The 23,648-nt window shown below is 42.7% G+C and overlaps 1 protein-coding gene across 1 annotated transcript; it reads right to left on the bottom strand.

The window, feature by feature from the left end:
- Positions 1-580: 580 nt before the first annotated feature.
- KCNK12 (potassium two pore domain channel subfamily K member 12) lies at positions 581-18,221 on the bottom strand. Its single transcript, XM_084513094.1, has 2 exons — positions 17,466-18,221; positions 581-2,324 (listed from the first exon to the last, which is right to left on the bottom strand). Exons 1-2 carry the CDS (start codon positions 17,812-17,814, stop codon positions 1,429-1,431), a joined length of 1,245 nt encoding a protein of 414 aa, XP_084369220.1. The 5' UTR covers positions 17,815-18,221; the 3' UTR covers positions 581-1,428.
- Positions 18,222-23,648: the final 5,427 nt, after the last annotated feature.

The following is a 23,648-nucleotide window of genomic DNA, read 5'->3' as shown; positions in this document are numbered from 1 at the left end:
TGAAACTCCACAGATGTATTTTCAAATATTTCTAATATTCCTAGTCTGTTTCCATCAGCTTTTTCATTATTTTTTTCAACAGACACCCTAGTAGTCATCACCCTGCCTAAGGCTTCAACCTTAAGTTGTATTTCTTTCTGAAATATACAGAAGCCTTCGTATTATCTATAAATCCTTAAAGAAGTGGCACAGAACAGATAAATGATCCAGAGCTTTGGAAATAGTTACGATAGAAATTTGCAGAAATTCCTCTGCCCCCTCTGTCATGGTAAACGACACTCAGACCAGGTTTGCTTGAAGTAACAGGTTTGCTTCTTTAGCAGTTTGGGCTAGTACAGATTAAATTTGAGTTAAAACAGTAGCAATAGTCTTAGGCCAATTTATGATTTAATATCAACGTTTTGGGAGAAGTCAGCTTCTGGGGGATCTCCAAAGCAAAGCTCTTTTGTATAACTTTCACAGTCAGGTTTGTAGAAAACAAGTACAGTGTTGGGGCCCTTGAAGAACTGCAAAGAAACTATTTGCATGATCCTGTGCAACAGTATTGTAGAAGTAGAGGATACAAATTTATGACAACAAAGAGAGTCTACATTCACTTTATCAGACTGTTTCATGTAAAAGTAATGTAATTAGTAAACAGTTTAACTTACATTTCAGTGGTAATGCAAACATTTGACACCAGAGATGAATACTGGCTTCTCTGGCATGTCTTCACTTATTCAGTAGGTAGGAATAGTTTTGCACATTTTCAACATGCTTCTTCTGACTGATAATCCCCTGACTTTTAATAGTTAGGTAGCACATAGTGGTTTAAACAAGACTAGCTGAAAAAAATCATTGACAGTCAGGAGAATTCAGTCAATTTGATCCTCTGCCATTGAGGTCTATAGGATTATTGAAGTGAAGCACAATCACCCTAAAGCTGGCATAACTGCAGTCACCTACATGTATGTTATATACAGGCCTTATATGAGGAACTGCTGAAGAGCATCAAGTACAAAGTTCAGGGCCAGATCCAGACTTCAACAAGGTAAGATACTGGTTTAGCCAACCCTTATCCCCCAAGTTTGAATCTGGAACTGAATGTGCCCAGAATGCATTTTAACCCAGAGTTTGGGTTGAGGTTATTTTCTGAGGAAGATGTTGGTTTTGGCAGCATCATAACCATGCACACCATTCTTCTGAACTTGCATCAGATTCTTCATCAAAGACACCCAAGTCCCTCCCAAAAACCTCTCTGGGGAAAATCATAACATTACGGTAAATATGTTACTATTAGAGAATACCTAAAAACTCGAGAAACCAAATTGCCAGATGCCCAATGAACATTGTCTGTTTCTGAATTTAAAACCTTCCAGTAGTTTACAGTGATAATTCCTCCTTAAATCACCGCTTTTATTAAGGAAACAAAAAGGCATTTCAAAAACTCTACCTACGATCACTCGTTTCTGCCAAGCGGTTGTTCATGATGGCTAGAGCACCCACCCCTGCAGAGAAACCATTTTGTCTCGTGTTGATACAAACGTTCCTTGGGTAGCCATTGGCCGTCTCAGACAGCTGCTTTTGCAAAATGGCCAGGGAGACTTTGTTTGATGCCATGAGCTCCCGCATGGAGATCATCTCACCGGAGAGCCTCCTGCCCTCAGTGTCACTGTCGTACTGTCCATCAGCGTCCATTGAGATTTTATGTCGACGCAGGCGTGCTCCTGGTGTGATGGCGTTGCGACGTCCGAGGCGGGCACTTGATTTATGGCACTTTGGGCAACATCTGCATTCGAATTTTTTCAACACCCAGTTCAAGAGTTGCTTGATCATAATTGAGATGACGTTAAAAAGAGAGTATATGCAACATACTCCCATTAATATAAAGATGAAGTTTCCAAATCTGTATAATCCCTGATTTTGGTACACAGCATTTTGGCTGCTTACCAAATCTCCAAAGCCAATGGTGCTAAAGGTGACAAAACAATAGTACAAGGAGTCAATGTAGTTCCATCCTTCCACAAATGTGTACATCGCAGAAGCGCAGCAAGAAAGGGTGACAGCAAAAATTCCCAGAATCAGCATCACATGATAAACTGATGGCTTCCACCCGATGAGGCTGCCCACCCCAGCCATAGCTGACCCCCTTCGGAAGTTGGGAGGTAGGAGACCACTTCTTCGCAGCTGTCTCTCATGGCAAGCCTTCATTATGAATGCCAGGAGAGAGATAATGCGCTCCAAGAAGAGGTTGAAGAAAAGGATAGTCCCGGCACACCCAAACAGCCCATAAACGATGAGGAATACTTTTCCAGCCACTGTTGCTGGTGTGGTCATTCCAAAACCTAAGGTGTGAAGATAAATGAGCAATGTTAATGTCACAGTTTTTCATGCATGAGCTCAGGATTTATGTAACTTCTTAGGTCTTGTCTCACTGGACAAAAGAAAGAGTGCTATCTCAAAGTTAGATTAGGTCAACACAAAACCATGTAAAGGATGAAGAAGACCCCAGAAAGCTCAACAAGATGATTAACATTCAAGAGAGAGTAAAAACTTCTTGCAGAGATGAAGGGCTGTATTTACACTGTGGCCACTGGGAGAACACTGTAAATTCAGGTGGAAAGCATTCCTGAGCCCAAGCCATTTTGAGGTGAGATGAGGCAACCAGGTCACCTCCCTGCTTCTATGTGTTTGAGCCAGCATGGCCTGCTGAAAAAGTTCTCAGTTCCGAAGCTGTAAATCAGTGTAACACTATTATTATCAAAGTCTGATTACACCCCTGTGGCTGAGAAGATGGAAGTCTTCAGGTTGCATAATGGAAAACAAACAAAAAACCACAAAACTTCTCAAAGATTGAACATTATTCTAAGAATAATGCTGCTGTAAAATCTAAACCAAATCCCAACAGAGCCTAGCCCACTTGGTACAATCAAAGAACAAAGGAAAAGCCACAATCTCATTTAATTCTGGTGTGATAGGTACATTGTAGAGCCACACGGCAGGCTGTGAATAGTACGGTCCTCCAGATACTTACATCAAGGTAAAACACTGCTGCACAGTTCAACAAAACAAACCAAAAAATCACAGTATACAAAGTCTAGAAAGATCCAGCAACACTAATAGATAATGCACACATTGTTATATTCAGTTTATTATCATTATGCACCTTTAAACAGAAACAAACGAGTATTTCCCATCCATAAATGAGTTGAGATTGCTACTCAAAATCTATTTATTCAGAAAATATGTGGAAGTGAAAAATCTGCAGAGTAGTAACAAAGAATCAAAAATAAATAAATTACACAGAGGTAATTAGATGTTGTCTGGACCCACAGTCCCTGTATTTTCTTGTGCTAAAAATCTACCTTTCAAGCAGACTTCACAAAGCCTACGTTGCTGGTCCCAGACTCAGTAAAGGTGAATAAGAAGTTTTTTATTCAGTTTCTCTTCTGTGGTGTGAAGCTGTTTTCTGGTTCAGTCTAGCTGCTTGCAGGAGCCTTCTGATTTAGCAATGAATATCCATTAGTGGTTGCCAGAAGAAGCTGGGGAGTCTCCTGTGGCTGCCAGCTAGGACTACATGGCCAGCTCATTACAGAGAAGACATCTGTTAGCCCAAACCTCATTAATAAAAGTAGTTAAACATGTGCTTCACTGTAAGCATTGTGACCATCACAATCAAAATAAATGGGTTTATTGTCACACATATGGCTAAACACATTAATTAAAAAAAAAATAGTGGCGGTTCAGATGGAATTGTAAGTGCACTGATTATTTTTAGTATTTTCTGGTGATTAGTCATGAGAGGTGGTATATATTTTTCATACATTTTGTTTAAGTGAGATTTCTGAAGCATATTACCAAAATTCACTATATAGCAATGCAAGATGAATGGACATGTTGCTGTAACAAGAGCACTAAGGTATATATAAAACAGGCAGACAGTAAGAACGGGTAAATACAGCATCATCAGGTGCTCCTTCAGCAGTTTGCAGCTAGAAGTGCACTCATGCACTCTTCCTTTGGGGCTTCCTTTGTCAGTTGTGGTTGTCCCCTCAGCACCAGTTGAATCAAGAGAGGTTACTTCTGGTATGTTCATCACAATACAGCTGAGCTCAATCCCTTCTCAAGGCTCAGCACATCACGTGCCTGGATGAAATTAATACAGCCAGAATTGCCTGTGCTTTGGGTTTTTCAGTCAAAGCACAACAGTGTATCTGGCATCATCTACCTGGACTTGTGCAAAGCATTCGATGTTGTCCTGCATGATATCCTTGTCTCTAAATTGGAGAGACATAGTTTTGATGGATGGACCCCTCAGTGGGTAAGGAATTGGCTGGGTGGTTGCACTCCATTGAGTGTTCAATGGCTCAGTGTCCAAGTGGAGATCAGTGATGAGTGGAGCTCCTCGGGGGTCACTATTAGGTCGCTATTAGGTCAAAGGCAGCATGCAATTCATCTCTGATGTCAGTCAAAGAGATTCAGTCAAAAAGCTGAATTCATATTCCATGAATAAATAACCACATATAATTAAAATGAATGGTTTGCCAAAAATCACAAGCTGAAGTTTCATCTCTTTGATGAAATGAATGCTCCCCAGACAAACAGAATTAGCAGAGATGAGTTGATAAAAGCTCTCAGATGACGCTTACACTTCTGCAGTCTCTCATGGATAAGTGCTGGCAATTAATGAGTCCCTTTCCCTCTCTTGCATAACAAGTTTTGTGGTTACTATTCAGCTCATCAGGATTTCGATGTATTTAAGTCGGTGACAGAAGCAAGAAACAAAACTTGACAAACTTGCAAAGATGTATGTGCCTGTAGTACGTTTCCTGTTGGTCTTGCTTTTAAGATTCAAGGGGTGACATTTTTGTAGTATTTGAGATATATTTACCCAGAAATGGAGGAATGTTTTAGTCACCTGAAAATTGAACACAAGAATTCAGGGAGCAGGAAGTTTCCCAGCCTTTGCCTATAGCTCTCCTGCCTCTTTCAGCCAGCCTCAGCTCTCCTCATCCATGTGTCCTGCCATGATACTTAGGTTAGGCAGCAGGTGAGAAAAACGGGCAAATCATTTTAAATCCCAGAGTATAATGGTCCTTAAGTTATGGGCTAGTATCACCCCTAAGTAATGTGGTTGTATTTAAAGGAATTTAAAAAAAAACACAACCAACCAAATAAACAAACAAAAAATACCACCACCAACAGCAAATAATAACAACCCAAACCCTAAAATTGTTGAGTATAACTTTTTAAACAGATGACTTCTCTAAATAAATAAAAACCCTCTAACTGGAATGCTGCTTCCAGACAGAAAGAAATTCATGAAAGACAAAGACTAGGCTCTTACAGGGCTGGTCCCCGAGATGTATGTTACAGAAAGATAAACTAAAAGCAATCAATTTTATTTCATGTGTGTTCCATACTTCATGGTTTTCCCACAGACATGGTAGGTCATTATTGATTAAGATGTATACTGTATCTTATTTTGTATTTTGAGACTAAAATTCCATATTGGGGTTCTTGTGCTCCCTTCATAGAGCAGCTTGGGTTGGAAAGGACCTTAAAGACCATATACATTTCCAATCCCCCTGCTGTGGGCAGGGACGCCACCCACAGGGCCTTCAACCACTTTTCAGATGTTAGCATTTCATCATTACTGTTCCTGACAGAATCTTACCTGTAAATTTCCCAGCTACCTCTCATTTATTCTACAGTGTCTCAACACCTAACATCCAGAAACAGTTGCCTTGGATACAAGGCCACAGCTTAGAGACAATCTGCTGCAGATGGAGAACTCTTCTGCCACATACAGCACTTTTACCCAAAGACTGAGAGTACCATGAGGCAGTTCTTCCACTTCAGCTGCAATTTTCCCATCAACAACAAAGGCCACGAATGAAAAATTTATTTTTCTTCACATTCTTGCCAGACAGCTTTATTAAAACACCATGCTTTGGGCTCAAACAATATACGTATTTTTAGAGCTTTTCCAATGCCAAATTATTTGCTGTCAACATTACTGTACAACCACATTAATAATAATTAATAGGTAGGCTACTTCTGGCATCTCCTAGCTGTTTTGTAACTTCTGTAAAGTTCTTTCAACATGAAATTGCTCTCCCAAAACTCCAAGGTAAATAGGTGGTCAGGGATGCTGTAAATTTGCCTTATGAACCAGTGCTGCACTTGAGGTGGGCTAAGACAAATCTTTTGTTTTCCTACCTCCTATATTCAGTGCACACAAAGGTACATATGTGCATCCTGCTGACTAGCTAGACACTGTGGGCAAAGATGTTAAATCTGCTCTGTATCCTTAAGGAGCACTATGACAAATTCAGTGAACATGGTGAAAGCCAGCCAGGTCGCTGCTGTTGTTTCTCATTACATCTCCACTGCTGAAATATGGTGCTTGGTACAACTGCTATTCAACGGAATCCGCACTTGCAGAATGGTGGAGATGATGAATAGAACGTGAAGGGGTTTGAAGAAACTGAGGACAATTATTAAAGGCTTTCTACAGCACCAATTTTATTCTCTTTATACACGACTGTAATCAGGTTATTGGCTGTCCAAAGCACAGCTACGCATAACAGGAGTGAATTACTGAATCAATTATCCTCAGTGCTTCTCTGCTGAGTGTGATTTAAACCACCACCTGTAAGGTCATGGCTAGGTTTTTACTCCTTTTAAAAACACACTAGTTTCTAAGAGAGTTAACAGATTTGTCATCCTCAAACACCCTAAGCTTCCTTACTCCCCCCCAAAAAAATTGAAGTTGGCAACCATGATAATCAATAACTAAAAGGTAAAGCTAATGAACAGTTGCCACGGGGGACACCCATGCCCTACAAGGAACGTGTCTTGTGTGTCAGATGTGGAGCAATGTATTTAGGGTAAAGGACGTGCTGGACCTGAGAGCAGTAACCATGAGGTTTCTTTTGAGCACCTGAAGTGTTATCACCTCGACAGGACTGGAACACATTGGAGGTACCCCCAAGGAATGGGAGAATACCGCTTACGACCTGGCTGACTGCATACATTTACCTTCTGCTCCCCACTGCAGGTTTCCTAAGTGTGTTTTACTATGCCAACACCTGGCTGAGTTTTCCAAGAAATTGTCAGTTTCTAGTGAGTAGTCAGCAGGGACATTTACAAGCGCAAGTGGTGTAATTTTTGTGAATTTGAGTGACAAGTGGCCCTTAGAAAAAATATTTTGGAGCTTCAGCTTCACCACCAGCAGCAATACTCCTGTTCTATTCATTTGCCAGAAGCAGGTGAGCTTTTTTTTTCTGCATTGTACTGCACATAGCCATTTCTGTGTACACCATGAGAACTGAGGGCATACCAAAGACCAACCCCCCCAAAACCCTGCTCACTGCTACAGGCTGTTATTGTAAGTACAGAAGGAGGCTGATCATCTGCTCTTGCCAAGCTGCTTCGGCACAGAGCCAAGACCAGGAAGAAGCAGAAATGTCTCTGAATCAGTTTTATGGTTCCTCGGCTGTGGCTGGCTGCTCCTCTGTGTACGTTGTATGAGCAATTGGGTATCAATTTGTGCTAAGCACCCAGCACCGCCAAACGAGCAGCAGCTCCAGCAGCAAGGCCTTGCTACACAGCTCCCTTTCCTCCTGCCAGCATCCCTGGAGTTGGAACACCCCCGGAGGGTCTCAGCTTTAAGGCTGGAAATCTTCGGCAAATTTATGTTTGGGTTTTCTGGTTAATCCTATTGTATCACAGCAGGGTTTCTAATGGGGGACAGAGGCCCTCTCCAAAAAGGAGACAATGGAGAATGAAGCTCAGAGAAGGATGTTTCCTGAAAACCAGAAGACTACATATTCAGACTACAGAGAAAAAGAAAGCCATGACCTACAAGCTGGTAGTATTCTTCCTGACTCTAAGTCCCTAGACTGAATATGGATGGAAGCACTGTGCATCACCGCAGTCTTCCTTAATTTCTCTATTAACACATATATCATACATAAACTTTCTTCCAATGCATCGAGCAGTATGCCCTTTCTTTCGATAGCAGACTGAGTCCTTGTGAATTGACCTAACCCAGTCAGGAGCTGCTTCTCATGGCTGTCTGATGATCAGAATCCTCTCCCTGGTTTATTTTCTTTCCTTATCCTAATAGCTGTGTGAAAAAACATTTTTGCTATTATATTTTCTGAAATTGTGGTGGTGTTAATAATGGAAAAATATAGCCCACACACTCCTGAGTTGTTTGAGTAAGTTATATTACTGTGGAAAAACACTTTCCTGCACTAGAGGCTAATGGTCTTTAAATCCTGCCTTAATAGCTGTTGCAGCTGAATCAAAGCCTTAATCTCATTCCAGGTTGTGTGCAGAAGCATCTGTTTCAGTTTGCCATTCTGCTGAACCTTAGCTAAAGCACAGAGATTTTGACACATTAACACTATTAGAGGACCCATCTCTGAATTTAGAGTAACTATTTCTAAAAAATGGCAGAAAATAAAAGAATGATAAACAAGAAATACACACAGCTTCAGCACATGTGGATATACATAATGGTGGAGCTCATGGACTCCAGGTGTTGCCACTTCCTTTCCTTTCTTGAGATTTGTGAGCTGTCTGAAGCTGTTCAGGACTGCTGTCTCTGACCTTTGCAGAGTCTTCATAGTTGAGGATAAAATTCCATGTGAACATTTTTTCAAAAGTTGGCTTCTCTCGAGATCATAATTTTTTATCCTTTAAAGTTCCCTCTGCTCTCATTTTTCTCCTATGTTTTTGAGAATATATATATATATATATATATATATATATATATATATATCTTGTGGACAATTGTGTATCTAAGCAACACCCTAACAGGAAAAAGCTTATGCTCTGTCATCTCAAATTGAGCGTTTCAAACATTAGCATTCACATCAGCTTCCGTTGTTGAAACTTGAATTTTAGATGCCTGTGCAGACCCAAGGTTGTAGAAAAAAAATATATATATTTCGAGCAGTAAGGAAAAAAGGAATAATGGCATACAAATTTTGTTATATTCCTAAGATATTATGGACTTGGAAAGACTATCTGCATGTGGACTGCCACTCTAGTGCAAATAAACCTCACAACACTTCTCCTTTAGGGAGAATTGAATTTCACTCAATTTGAGATGACAAAGCATATTAGATAGCATTATCTGATTTTTGCAAGTGATCTTGGGTGTATGCCTTATTTCTCTACATGAGAAGTTTGATAAACACAGTGGCCTTTACAAGCGTCATAGATGGGAATGCTCAAATGCTTTAATCACTGGCCTATCTTTTGGCTGGATTAAAACAGAGAACTTGTAAATATTTTTTAAAGTTGCATCTCTTGATGGCTGTCTTAGCTTTTCTGCTTTATAAAGAGTAGCCTTTAATGGTGTACCTATAAGACAAAAACCAACCTAAACATACAGGGCAAAATCTTTTACATTGTTTGGCCGTTTCCTCCCCAGATTTATGTACAAACTTCTACAGTTATGATTTAATGAAAAAACACACACACAAAAAAAAACCAAACAAACCAACCACAAACCAACCAACCAACCAAATAACTGACAGATCTACATCACCTTTTTAATGTTTCAAATATGCCTTCATAGGACCCTTTCTTCAAAAAGTTACAGCTGAAGGCAAAGAACTTAAGTCTTAAGAACTTAAGACAAAGATCTTAAGTCTCATTTAGCTCAGTCAGCTCTTCTACTTCCTTCATGAAGACACAAGACCTAGTTTTAAGTAACTGCACTAGGAGTATAGGGTGATGATACTGTCTGGACTAATCAACTATTTTTCTTTTTCAATTTCTGCATGTATTTTTTCCTTCTTTGGTAAGCATTTCCCTTGATTCCTTTTAAAGATAATGATATTGAACACCTTAGACACTTTATCAGCCACTTTTGATGTCATCCAGCATTTTTCTGGTCCTCTCAGCTCTGCCAGTAACAGTTTTTATAAATTGACAAACTGTTTTACCACACTTTTTTTTTCCTTTACACTGCAGTCATTTCCAGCCCCAAAGGCTTAAGACTTGACTCTATACATATGTTGAGTACAAGTGATACTGGATTTCTTTTGTTTATCCTCAAGAGATAAATATATTGCTTGCACAATATTCAGCAAATAAATGACAGAATATTTAATAATGAATAACCAAAAGGATTCTATTTTTTTAATTGAAATTTATGGAACTACTTTCTCACCCAGTTCTCATATGGGCAAATTTCCCCTAATTGCTATTGTTGCTGTGATTAACTTTACTTGACTTGAGACCGAATGTGAACATTGGCCCATAATTTCTAAAGGAGATTTGTTATCAAGGTATTATTGCTTTTCTCATTTATGGGTAAGGAGCTCTTACTATGGATTTTTAAACATGAGTAATACCAGTGCCTCACCCAAGTAATCCCCTACATTAACATCAAACCTTTCAATTTCTAATCTTATTCTAGACCAAAGCTTTAATTACTTGAAAAGGCTACTAATGCTTTACCTCATCTAATGCAATTAGATTTAATTTTCTTCCTCCTTCTCTCTGTTTGATTGAAGAGAGATTGCATGTAAACCTTCCAACATCGACAGCTCTGTGCACTGCTTATTGCCATCATCAGACTCCTGTAGCTAAGTAAGGTGCCTTACCTACAGCAGTGACATGCACTAGGAAGTACTGACAGTGTCAGATCAGCATTTGCGATACAGACCCAGTGTGCCAATAAAATGAGTAAAGTAGCATTTCCTAAAGCTCTCTAGATTGACCTACTATTGACTTCAGCAGAGGCAGGCAATTGAGGAGACATAAAGTTAAACATATTTGATTTGTGTGAATTGCTATGCGATTGCCCCTTAGGTTATAATTTTTTAAACTTAAATATTTCTATTCACAAAATGTTTTAATATCACTTTTAACATTTATTGGGCTCTGAAGGAGTTTTACCAGCATGAACACTGTTATTTGTCCTTGCCTACCTTATCCCAAAATGCATTCAGATATGCACTTGGTGCCGAGACCTTATGAAAACCGTCTCTTTTGATAAAGGTAAGCAAGTTTCATATGTATCATAGGTAGAAGCTGTGTTTCCAATAAAAACAAGCTGTCTTCACACACACACACAAAAAGAGGGATGAAATGTTCCAAGTTGTTTCTCTGTTGCTCTACCCATGGTGCTATTACAGCAAGCAGTAAATTTCTCAGTGACTTCAATAGCTGCAAAGGTATGTTAATACTGCAGTCAGTAATGAAGATTTCCTGTTGTATTTTCCAGCATAACAACTGGCGTTGTTATTGTTACATGACGTTAATTGCCAACAGATCTGTCCTATAATTTTTCTTGCATTCTGTTCACAATGAAGAGCAATTAGTTTGCATAAAAGCAAGACAGAATGCTTGCAAAAATGACCCATCAGTAAATGTGAGAAAAAATGATGGAGCATGTATGTTCTGTGACAAATAGAAGACATCCAGAAAAGGGAGAAATATTTAGATTGAAAAAAAAAAAGAAATGAGGGCCAATAGCAAGATTAATAGTATAGAAAAGAGACCAGGGTGATTAGGAACAGAAAAATACAGTAAAGCTTTACTTTCAGCTTGTTTAGTAGATATTAACTTGAAAGGCTGCAAAGATGCAAAACAAGTATTCAAAATTTAATGAAGTAAGCAAATCATCAGTAGTGGAGGGCATGCTAACTGGGAAGGACAGAGCAGAAGCTGGAGGAATTAAGACTGTTTCGGTGACAAGGGAGTATTAGGTAAACTCTAACTCCAGGAAAGGGGGAATATAACCAGGGGAATGACAGAGGAGGGTAAAGAGATGGCAGAGGCTAGGGGCTGGCTAGGCTCCCAGGAAGACAGTGTGCAGGGTTTCAGGCAGCATTTGGATTTATTAAGCCATCAAAGCACAGAGCAAGTACACACAGGTTAGGGATACTGCTACCCAAAGGAACCAAAGAATCACAAACTGTGGTTTGTTTTTGCCCTGAACCTGACCACACAGTAAGTCAATATAAAACTTCCCCTGACATCTGTGCTGCAGGACCATATCTCACATCACAACGGGCAAATTGTTTATTTCCTGATTTTAGGGAGGGGCTTTGTTTTTTCTGGTGACTGCTCTAAGATGCTGTGGGGCTTGGCATTCAGATCCTGGGTTTCAATGCTCCAGCTGGGTATCACAAAGCCCAGAGCACACACAGTGAAAGGGAGCTTGGAAGTGCATTTTGGTGTCCCCTGATTTAGCTTCTCCAGCCATGAAAACAACAATCAGATCTCCACTGTACTGATGTTAGTTCATTTTGGTATAGTGTTTTGAAACATAAATACTCATTTATTCTGTGTATCACTCTTACTTGATAGGTCTGTAACTTAACATAGGTTAGTAGAGACTAACCCACTCCCCTGCCCAATTTAGAACAGTCTGAGCCTGGCCAGAGCACTTCAGAAAAGTTGTACTGAGGCAGGGGTGATGGGAGCACAGTGGTAGCTTTCCATCACACAACCACAACACTCTACTCCCACCCCACTCCTCCTGCCCAGGACAAAGGCAACCTGGGCTTTCCACTGAGTGTGCAGGTAAACCTGTGCTTCTGCCTTAAGAAGTACTGAGACTGATTAAAATAATACTTCTGGAACATATTTCTATTTTTTAAAAGGGCTTTATTGAAAGTGGTAGGTTTCCACCCCTTCTACAAGACAGACAAACAAAACAAAACAAAACAAAATACAACAAACAAACTACAAACTAACAAATTTAGGATCAAACCATTCAGCAGGAACACCTCGTCACCCACATAATTGCATGATGTTCTCCAAGTACAGCTTCCCATAGTCACTGTCAACTGCAAAGAGGCAAACTAATTACTTTGAGTGCTTGAAGCACTCGAACCAAATCCACACATTCAGGAAATTCCCATCAGAAGTGCCCAAGGAAGTTAATGCTTCCGTGCAGCTATGGAAAGTAGAAAACATTGCTATGAAGCCAAGTTTTCATCTCAGGAAAATCACTGAGGAACCACTTATATCCATAGAAGCAGAAGGGAGGTGAATCTCTCCCCCTCTACTCTGTCCTTGTAAGACCCCTGCCTGGAGCCCTGAGTTCAGCTCTGGGGCCCCCAGCACAAGAAAGATGTGGACCTGTTAGAGTGGGTCCAGAGGAGAGCCACAAAAATGTTGAGAGCACCTCTCCTATGAAGAAAGGCTGAGAGAGCTGAGGTTGTTCAGCCTGGAGAAGAAAAGGCCCCAGAGAGACCTTACGGTGGCCTTCCAGTACCTAAAGGGGACCCGCAGAAAAGCTGGAGAAGGACACTTTATCGGGGGGTGTATTGGTAAGACAAAAGGGAATGGCTTTAAATTAAAAAAAGAGCAGATCCTAAATAAGGTGAGTGCACCTTCTGGGAACTTGGTAGCTAATAAAAAATACCAAATATTTCTCATTAAGTGGCCTCTCTATATGTAGGTTCATTTATAAGGCAAGAGCCTTATCTCTCATCTCACTTCAAGGCTGTCCCTTTGCCACCTCTCTGTGATAAAAGTGAAGAAGAGTGTGCCCCATCACTTTGGGTGGAGCTGTCATTTAACAGGATACATCATGGAAAAAGGAATGGATCCTACTCATGCCTAAAGGGCATGCCCTAAATACCTGCAACCCTCACACGGCTGTACAGATGGGAAGATCTGAAGATCTTCATAGTAGCCTTTTCTCAAGTGTCCAGACATGTTGTATCTCAAAATAATCCATCTGCTGTAGGCGTGCATTTTAAAAATCTTATGTTGAAAAATCTTTTTTTTTTTATTTTTTTTTTTAATTTATTGGAATACTTACACCAGGGTTTTATGCCTGGCATGGATTTATCTAAAGCAATTATATCATTTAATTTTCCAAAGGATTTTGAAAAATTCATTTTTGCATTAGAAGCTTAAAATCCAAACTTCATAATGAGCTGATGTCTCAATATGTTTCCATAGGTAGATACTTAGTGTTTATTGTAACATGTAAGACAAGGAAGAAATCTGGGTAGAGACCAGACTCATGGACCAAGAAATTCAGTGCTTCAGACATCCAGAAGTTGCCTTATGTGCTAAGCAGAATATATATGTGCTACTAGAATACAGGAAATTTATAAATGATTAGGCTAGGCTTTGCAACATTTTACCAGGGAGAAAACTTGTTTGAGTTATGCTTTGCTTTCAGCCTTTAACAATGTGCTGGGAACTATTTGTGATTTGCATTTGAGGAAGGAAAAAACTCATCTGATAAACAAAGTCTACTGCCAGTTAGACCAATGAATCAAGAATATATTTCACCCAGCTGCTCCTTAAAGAAATCAGAGCATAAATGCTATCAATTGAATACAGAAAAATATCTTTTGAAGAGCGAAGAAATGACTAAATAAATGGTGTAGACTGACAGCAAGCAATCTGAAGCTAGTCTGAAAATTTTTCTTACATAGTTCTGAAAATCTAGACACATTTAATGAAAAATAGATTTGGCATTTCATTATTCAACCACAAACAATGCAATAATAAAACACGAATGCCCAGAGTGCTATCAAGAGGGTGTTTTATAGACTATAAGTCAGTCACTTTGTGGGCTATTCAGGAAAACGCTGAAATATTAGACTTAACGTTAACTCTCTCATTTCTTGAAGACCTCACTAATGTGTTTCTTACCCAGGGGCTTGGCTGTGTCTTGTACTTTTTAATTATGCAAGATGCAGAAGTACAGACAAGGTAATACAAGAGATGAAGCACCTAACTGGAAGCAGATTAGAACAAAGGTCCTGCTCAAGAAGGGTGGAGGAATCAGCCCTTGTCCCCAGCCAGGTGGAGTCCAGCTACTTCTCCCCAAGCCCCACACCTGAAAATAGAGGGGTGGTTTTCCTTGTACCTTCACTGTGCAGATGGGATGAGAGAGTGGAGCACCTGTTCAGGAGCACTGGACTGCATCATAGTAAGAGCTAGGGACAGGAGAATGAGGGCTTGAGATGGCCCGGTGAGTTTTCTCTGAACTGGAATCCTTCACAGATAAGAGACAGAGTAACCCATGGGTGATTTTACCTTGACAGAGATGGCATCTACTTTTTGTGAAGCTTTCTGATGTGTTGCTAAGACAGACGCGTGTTTGGCTGAAGTAATAAAGCTGCTTTGACATATGTAGCTGATGAAACAGTTGGGGAAGGCAAGCTGTTTTGACTCTAAATGTCTGGTAGTCCTAGGTGAAGTTAAGTAAAGACAGCTTTCTCCTTGTCAATGAATTGTGACAGGAACACAAGTGGAATTGCTCTGAACCAGGATAATAAGGTATTTCAGCTGACAGTGGAATCAAAGATAGATCAGATAGCTAGGTATTTAATCGAGCTAGCTCAGAGAAGAAAGGGACTATGAAAGAAAGGCTTTGAAACTACTTCCCTGGGTGACGTGTTGATGTCTACCACTTAGTTTATCCTTTGCCAGCAGTGTGAGCAAGACAGCTTTCTGGCACATTTCACTGAGGGTTTTGTTGTTGTTTTTATTTATTTTTTGCTGAGCCAATACGATGAGCAACAATAGATGTACACAACTGTGGTAGAAGAAACCTAGCCCATGAATAAGAAGCTGGCCCCACCACGGGCTCTGCCTCTCTTAACCAGCTGCAGCAGCCTGAAGAGGCAAGAAAAGAGGAGTAACACAATGGGGCAGCAGCTCCTCTTCTGCAGGTGCTGTGCACATGGCTGGGTACAGTAATGCTGTGATGCAACAGCCTCAGGGTGCAGGTACTCCAAGAGATGCTGCTCCTGCTGGGGCTGCTAACTCCTCTGGCACCCTGCAACAGCCTTGGTGTGCCCAAAGGCACAGCTCAGTCTTTACTTCTTGCTGCATCTCCTCACCCAGTGCAAAACTTTTCTCTAGCACAATCTCACTGAAATCACAGGAAGCCATGTGAGGAATCCAGAAATAAGAACAAGCAGGATGTGTGCCAAGAGAAAGCAGTACCCTGGCGAATGCTTGGCAGAGTCGGGCCTTTGTTGTAGCTCAGGAAAAACAATCTTCAGTCTCCATCTTGCACCCAAGATATACACATTATTGGCTATAAAGAGAGAGCGATGCTTTAGGTCGCACTGCAGGAATATGAGAAATACAATACTCGCTTCGCCCATTTACACCTGTCAAGATTGCTGTAAACACTGCTGAGTTTTTCATTCCCTTTGTGCAGGTACAAATGATTGCAGGCAGAGCAATGAAGTGGAGACACAAACAACTATTTGCAAATGAAGAGGAAACGTTTTACATTTTAATAGCCACAAGTAAAAGAAGCTGGGGGTTGAGAAGTGAACATCTCTGGTATAGCAGGTGTAAGGACAGAGCAGCTCTTGTTAATATATTGACCATTTTTTCCATCCATTCAGCTTAGTAACAACGGTCTTTCAAAAATATGCGTTCCTTTGATAAAGAAGGCCTAACGATGTTGAGTAAAAAGGTGTTTTAACGACTGGCTTATTGAATAGACTCGAAGAGGAAAACTTAACTGGATTATTCAATGCAAAAAGTAACAAAACTTGACAACGTTGTTACAGTCATCATCACAGCTCTATTACAGAGCTTAGTCACTATTGATACAACATTTTCTGAACGAAATGGAAGTGTGTGCAATAATGAGCTGTACGTTTCTTTCTTTTTAATAAACAGAAAGTATGGCATCTTTGCTCTGCAGCCCCAGGACAATTGGCTTGTTACAAAACTTAAAAACTGGTAGAGTGAAAAAATCAGCGTGATCTTTCTGCAGGGACACGATTTCTAAAAGCAATTCTGCAAGCCGTAGAAAGCCAGAAACGTACTTAAAGTAAATCTCCCACACAACAGTTCTCAATGGGGCAATTTTAGAGTAAAACAAAATTCCTCCCAACCCCAGAAACCCACTCTTTGCTCATCAGGCAAATGTCTAAGCACTGATGGGACATTGCTGTGGCCAGCGATGTACTGGGAATGCGTATTATTATAGGGCTACGAGATGTAAGGTTTGTAAATTTCGTGCCTTTATTCATACACCTTATCTTAACTTTATCAGCACGGAAAACCAGCACCAAGTCCGGCGGTGCTGCCAACGCCACCGGGCACACGCGGGGGCTCCCCGTGGGCAGCGACCACCCGGGACCCCGGGACCACCCGCGGCCGGGCTTTTGGGTCGGTGGAGCCCGGAGGATGCCCGAGGGATGCCCGGGAGATGCCCGAAGGATGCTCGAGGGATGTCCCGGGGATGCCCTGGACCCGGCGCAACCCGGGCGCGGCGCTGAACGACCCGGGATAAGCGCGGGGCGGGTGGGAGCCGCGACCCTCGGAGGATTTGGGGGTGCCCCCGAGGATTTTGGGGTGTCCCCGAGGATTTGGGGGGATGCCCCCGGTCGGGTCCCGGTTGCCAGGGCAACGCGGTCCCCAAACCCGCGTGGCTGTACCGGCGGCCCCGGGCCGCGGCCGCAGGGCTCCCCGGGCGCGCCCCCGCGCCTCGCCGTCGGGGCTGCGCTCACCTATGGTGGAGACGACGGTGCCCACGAAGTAGAAGGCGCCGGGGAAGTCCCAGCGGGGCCGCAGGGCGTCGACGCGGATGCCCGCGGCCATGGCGGCCTCGTAGCTCCGCAGGAAGGCGCGCAGCTCCGGCAGGCTGATGTTGAAGATGCGGCTGAAGTTGTGCAGGGTCCGGTTCCAGCGCAGCTGCGCCGCCGCCTCCGACGGGCTCTCGAGGGCCGAGAAGACGGTGGCGCCGGCGCTCAGGTACGCCGCGATGAGGGCGGCCAGCAGCAGGAACCGCCCGTTGTCCTCGTTGAGGGGCGCCAGGCGCCGCCGGCGGCAGCCGCCCGCCGCCCCCCGCGGAGGCATCACCGGCGGCGCGGCGCGGCGGGGGCCGCGGGCATGCGGGGGGGAGGCGCGGCGCGGCGGGCGGCGCCGCCGCAGGGGCCGCGGCTTCGCTGCAGGGGCCGCGGCTCTGAGTCATCCCCCGCCGGGGCTGCCCGCGAGCCTGGCGCCGGAGCCCCGGGGCCGCCGGCTTCGCCCGCCCGCTCTCAGCCCGACGCCGCGGCCCGCGCCCCCGGGGCCTCGGGCTGCGGCGGCGGCGCGGCCTCGCCGGCGCGCCCCGGCCGGCCGAGCGCGGTGCCCATGGGGCGGCGGCGGGCGGGGGGCGGCAGCGGCAGGCGCGGCCCCCGGGGAGCCGCATCCCCGTCGGGCGGCCTGCCCCGAGCCGCCGCCCGGCCCGGCACGGCCCGGCCCGGCCCGGCACGGCACGGCCGCCGCTGCCGCCGCGCCCCCGAGGGCCGCCACGCCGGGCTGGGGGCGGGACGGAGCGGGGCGGGGGGCGGTGCGACCGACGGGGCGGCTCGGCCCCCTCGGCCCCCTCGGTCCCCTCGGGGCCCTCGGCCTGCCCGGTAGCCCCGGTAGCCCCGGTCCCCTCGGCCCGACGGCAGCCCCCCCGGTGCGCCCGGGATGCGGGTGAGCGCGGCGGAGCTGCGGGGCTTTGCTCGTCGCCGGGAAATCTTTTATCTCATTGCGGTGCCCGGTGCTCGGGGAGGTGGTTTGGAGTGAGCCGGTGCTGGCCGAGGGAGCAGGAATGGGTTTAGTTCAGCCATCTTTAGGTGCACGGGATACCCCTTCTGACCCGACTCGCGTTTCTGGGCTGCTCAAAGTTAGACCCAGCACCGTGTTATGTCTTGTTTTCGGTGCCAAATTCCTAACCAGTTTTAGCTATCATCTCAAAGGTCCTTTCCCTGCCCAACCCTGTGGATCGTTTCTTCGCTGTTATCCTCAGAACAAGCCCGACATCCTTTCTTACCCATTAGGCTGCGGTAAGAACTGCAGTCCTTTCCTGAGAGTCTTGTAGTGAATAACAAGAGTTGCATTTTTAGAGAAAGGGAATGGAAATTCACACCGAGAAAGTACTGCAAAGAGGATGGGAGTGATGACAGTCGTGCAAACAGGCATGCAGGGGACGGTAACGTGGGAAAGATCAGGGTTTGAAAGAGCAAATACACCTTACAGTTTACAGCTGCCACTGTCAGCTTCACATGGACGGGGTTTAGTTCCTTTTATATATTTATTCATTTATTAAATTCGGGTTTTGCATGTTTTTACACAGGCAAATTACTTGGTTGATGCCTTTTTCCAAATTATTATTTTCTGTCCCTAGGACTTCTCCATAGCAGTTCTACACACATTTATTTCTTATTTGGGGTTGGATAGATCTTGCCGAAATTTTTGCCCTGAGATTTCATGTTGTGGGCAGTTATCTTCTGGCCATATCAGTAACAGGAGACTTTTCTCCATTCCTAACAGACTGTTCATCCTTGCCAAGTGAACAAAATGACTTGGGTTTGCACTTATGCTATCTTTCCAGGAAAAGAGGACAGATAAAATGCAACAACTTAGTTTACAAGGTACTTGAATGTCATGTTTAAATAGCCCTTAACACATTTACACCTGTGTAAAAAAAAAAAAAAAAAAAAAAAAAAAAAAAAAAAGTGCTCTTATTTCAGTGTCAGTTGTGTATGATTATAAATACTAAAACCAAATAAAAATAAAATAATTAAACCAATAAACCACAAAGTCAATAACTGTAAAAGTAAGAGCATATTTCAATGATAAAAGAAGTGAAAAGAATTAAGAAAGTATGGCATACCTAATAAAAACCCATCTAAACAAGTGTAATGTAGTAGTTCAGATATGGGCTACTCAGTGTCTATAGATATAGTTAATTTCCACTCTGGTAATCCGGGAGTGATTATGTGCAATCTACTGTGTCAGCTTCTGTAAAGCTAATCTAATCTATTTAAATTCACAGAAATTATGATGCTGCAGGTGAATATTGGGGTTTAAATTCATGGTGTTTATGTCTTTACAGAGGAAATAATTCTGAGATTTTTTTTTTAATTGAAAACATTAAAAAATGACTGTCCAACTCTGTGGAGTGCTCAGCAATTTCACCTTTTGAGAAAAAACAATGAAGTTTTTAGTTGGCAGATGGTCAGAAAAGTTTCTGTACCTTGTATATGACGTGCATAGTCCCATAATGGAACCTTTTACCGGCACTAGAAGATGAATGACTTTGGAGTCTGTGACCTTCCAGGAGATGTCCTGTCTATGAAGGGATCTGCTGCTAAGATGCTGATTAGAATCACATAATAGATAGGAGATGCACCAGTAACTTTTTCATGAAGAAAGAAACTTAATCACCAAAGAACACGGTTTAGCTACTCCAGCACTGAAAATACCATACTCTATGCATCACTGAATCTTAGCTTCTAAGAATTAGAGCTTTGTCACATTTTCAAAATGTTTTGACAACTCATTTCGCTAAGATTTTTACTTAAATCTTTAAATTTGTCACTGTTTTGCGATAATACTTATTTTTTTAGCTATAAAGCTAGGGCTCAGAGGAGGGGGGGAAGAAATGTCCATTTATTTTTTATTAAAGTTCTTGCTGAAAATGTGTAGTTCTTTTCTAAGCAACTAACTGTTGGAAACCTCCTTTTGCTGGATACAAATCCTCTACAGGACTTTGCCTTAAAGGAAGGTCCCAGTTTCTGTCAATCTGATACAGATTCCAGAGTTTGAGGAAATGTCTCAAAGACGCTGCTGCATCTTGACATGGGGAGAACTCCTAAAGGCAGTTGTTTGTTTAAATGAATGATTATTTTAATAAATGTGCTTGATTAATTGAAAAAAAAATCACCGTGCATTTGGCCAAAATATTACTGTGTTTTAAAACATTTGCCTAGTAATTTTTTCAGTGCTGATGGTCAACTGTAAGTCTATTTTTTTGCTAAAATTGGATTCCTGCACTGTGGGTTCACTGGGGCCCAGCTTCCTCTGTTCATACGCATAGTATCAGCTACTTTGTTTGTCAGAGGGCTTGTGTTCATGAAAACAATTATTTTAATAATCAAACAGTGATATTTACATTATTAGCTTGGTTGTTTAGAGTGGAGCTCATGCATAGAAATGAGATGCCTTCATTAAATGTTTAATTAAACCATTGTCTGAAAATAGGTCATAACAGTGAACATCATGTCCTGCTGTTAGAGAATAAAGTTCAGTATGGTATTTTAAAACAGCCCAGCTACAGTTATTCCTTTCAAGGGAACAGTTCTCCTTCTCTTTTGTAGGCAAAATCATTAAATTCCCATCCCTGGTTTGACTGTGTGACTCACAATCATGTTAGCAAGGCCACTTATTTTGACCTTGGTGATACTAAGACCTCCACAGTTGGATGCTTGGTTTCAGTACAAGCTTCACTTGTACATGTCCCCACTGATACTGCAGCAAATATCCTGTGGGTGAAAAAAATAATATGTGGGTACTTTAGCAGCTTTTAACCACTATCTTGGAATGGAATTGTCTCAAGTAATTACTTGGAGGTGTCCTCAGCAATATGAATATAAATGTGCAGTACAGTTCCTGAACTAAAGTGTATGGCTGGTTTGAAGTAACCTGACATATTTTCTACCATAATGGTGACTGAAGACAAATTATAGATTTGTAAATGTAACTGTAGCTGTGATTGTTGTGCAGATGCTTTTCCTTTACTCTTTATACTGTCCAACACTGTTTAGTTTTTGATTTATAATGCATGCCAAGGAAATTACTTTTCATTGAATAGTCTTTTGGTTAGTCTGGATGCTTAACAAACTGCATGCAATACACAGTGGTGCTCTTCCTCACTTTTTTTTTTGTCTTGGTACCTGTGGTGGTACCTTAGACATACTTAATGTCACTTCTTCTTCTGGGAGTATTTTGGTGGGTTCTGAAACACAGTACCAGAACAGTGACCTGAACAGCCGTATAACATTTCTTATCTCTTACCTGCATTGGGGTGACCTTCTGGGGAGGAGAGAGAGAAAACAACCAGGCTCATAGCTTGTCTTGAAGATAGGTGTTAGCTACTGCAGCCAGTGAGCGGGGTTAGCTATAGCTGCAGTCTGTCTTGAAACTGACAGGAATGTTTATCAGGTAGTTCTGTGCCGTATAATGCTTTGTTACTCCATCGGTAGCAGTCTGTCATCAGAGCAGAGCTGAAGTTGATGAAACAAACTTTGGGATACTTTAGGAACCCTTTATGTTATTCCCAAACTCAAAATCAAGTCAGGGGAAGAAGTAGGAATCAGCCACATGTGAGTTTTGGCTTGCTAGCCAATTTCAAACAACATCAGTGTACACTTACTTGCCAGTAAAGCCAATGGAAGCTGAAGGCACCCAGCATCTTGTGCATTTTGTTCAGCATGCAGATGACTTATTTTCATCTCTGTCTTTGGTGGCATGCAACTTTAATGCCCAAACCTTCCACTCTGGTGGGTTATGTTCTTCCTGTTTGTTTTGCTAATTTTCTTTCCATTATTACTTTGTGTAGGGAAATCTGCCAGTGTCTAGACATTCAAGGGATTTTTAAAATCGCTATGCAGTATTCTAAAGCTCCATGAAAAACAACTCCATAATGTCTCTGAAAGCTTATAAAGGATATTTTCTGAATACACAACCAGCTGTAGAATTCATGTAGCATAATAGGTAACCAAATAATCACTTCCCTCTCTTTTCTTTTTTTTTTCTTTTTTCTTTTAGCTCACCTTTTTCAACACAACTGGAGCCAGACTTTTCAGAACAGATTGGTATTCTTCAGTTCTCCAAGTTAAGGGCTGTTTATTTTGAAAGGACTGAATGGCCAATTAGGCTGTGAAGGCGTGCTGCAGCCTGCCATTTCTCTTGGCAATAACTTGGAAGAAAGAAGAGAAGCTTTTTGGAAAAAAATCTCTGCTAAGATGAGATTTATTGCATGCTGCCTTCTTTTGAACACGTGTTCCCCATAGTCAATCACAGAATCATAGAATATCCTTAGTTGGAAGGGACCCACGAGAGTCATTGAGTCAACTCTTGACTCAGCACAGGACTACCTAAAAATTAAACCTGAGGTCTGAGAGCATTGTCCAAATGCTCCTTGAACTCTGTCAGGCTTGGTGCCATGACCACTTCCCCTGAGGAGCCTGTCCCAGTGCCTGACAACCTTTGGGTGCAGAAACGTTTCCTAACCCCCAGCCTGACCCTCCCCTCTCCCAGCTCCATGCCGTTCCCTCAGGTCCTGTCGCTGTCCCCAGAGAGCAGAGCTCAGTGCCCGCCCCTCCGCTCCCCTCGTGAGGGAGCTGCAGGCCGCCATGAGGCCTCCCCTCAGTCTCTCCTCCAGGCTGAACAATCCATCTGACTTCCTCTGCTCCTGATACATCTTGCCCTCTAGACTCTTCACTATCTTTGTTGCATTCATTTGGACACTCTCTGATAGTTGTATGTCCTTGTATTGTGGTACCCAAAACTGCATACAGTACTTGAGGTGAGGCCACACCAGTGCAGAGTAGAGTGGGACAATCGCTACTCTCAACCATAGTTATGCTTTGCTTAATGCACCTCAGGTTAACAGGTTTGGCTGCCCAGGCTCACTGTTGGCTCATATTCAAGTCATCATTGACCAAAACCTCCAAATCCCTTTCCATGGGGCTGTTCTACAGCCTCTCATCCCCCAGTTTGTATTATTTCAATCAGAATGGGATGGATGCAGCTCTCGAGAAACCTGCAGCCTGCAAATCCACACTCGCCTGTGAACCAGAGAGCTGCAGGGAGCTTGCCAGGAAGGAAAGTAATTTTAGAGTGTGATTTGGAAAATGATTCAGTTAAAAAATTGC

This window comes from Aythya ferina, assembly GCF_964211825.1.
Source record: "Aythya ferina genome assembly, chromosome: 3".
Taxonomy (NCBI): domain Eukaryota; kingdom Metazoa; phylum Chordata; class Aves; order Anseriformes; family Anatidae; genus Aythya; species Aythya ferina.
Note: the sequence above shows the minus strand (reverse complement) of the source record. Positions and strands in the feature narration are given on the sequence as shown.

Bases quoted from the DNA above. Each gene is read 5' to 3' on its own strand.
- KCNK12 (XM_084513094.1), bottom strand. From the start codon at position 17,814: ATGCCTCCGCGGGGGGCGGCGGGCGGCTGCCGCCGGCGGCGCCTGGCG. The intron at 2,325-17,465 runs GTGAGCGCAGCC...TTCACACCTTAG, and splicing joins CACCGTCGTCTCCACCATAG to GTTTTGGAATGACCACACCA.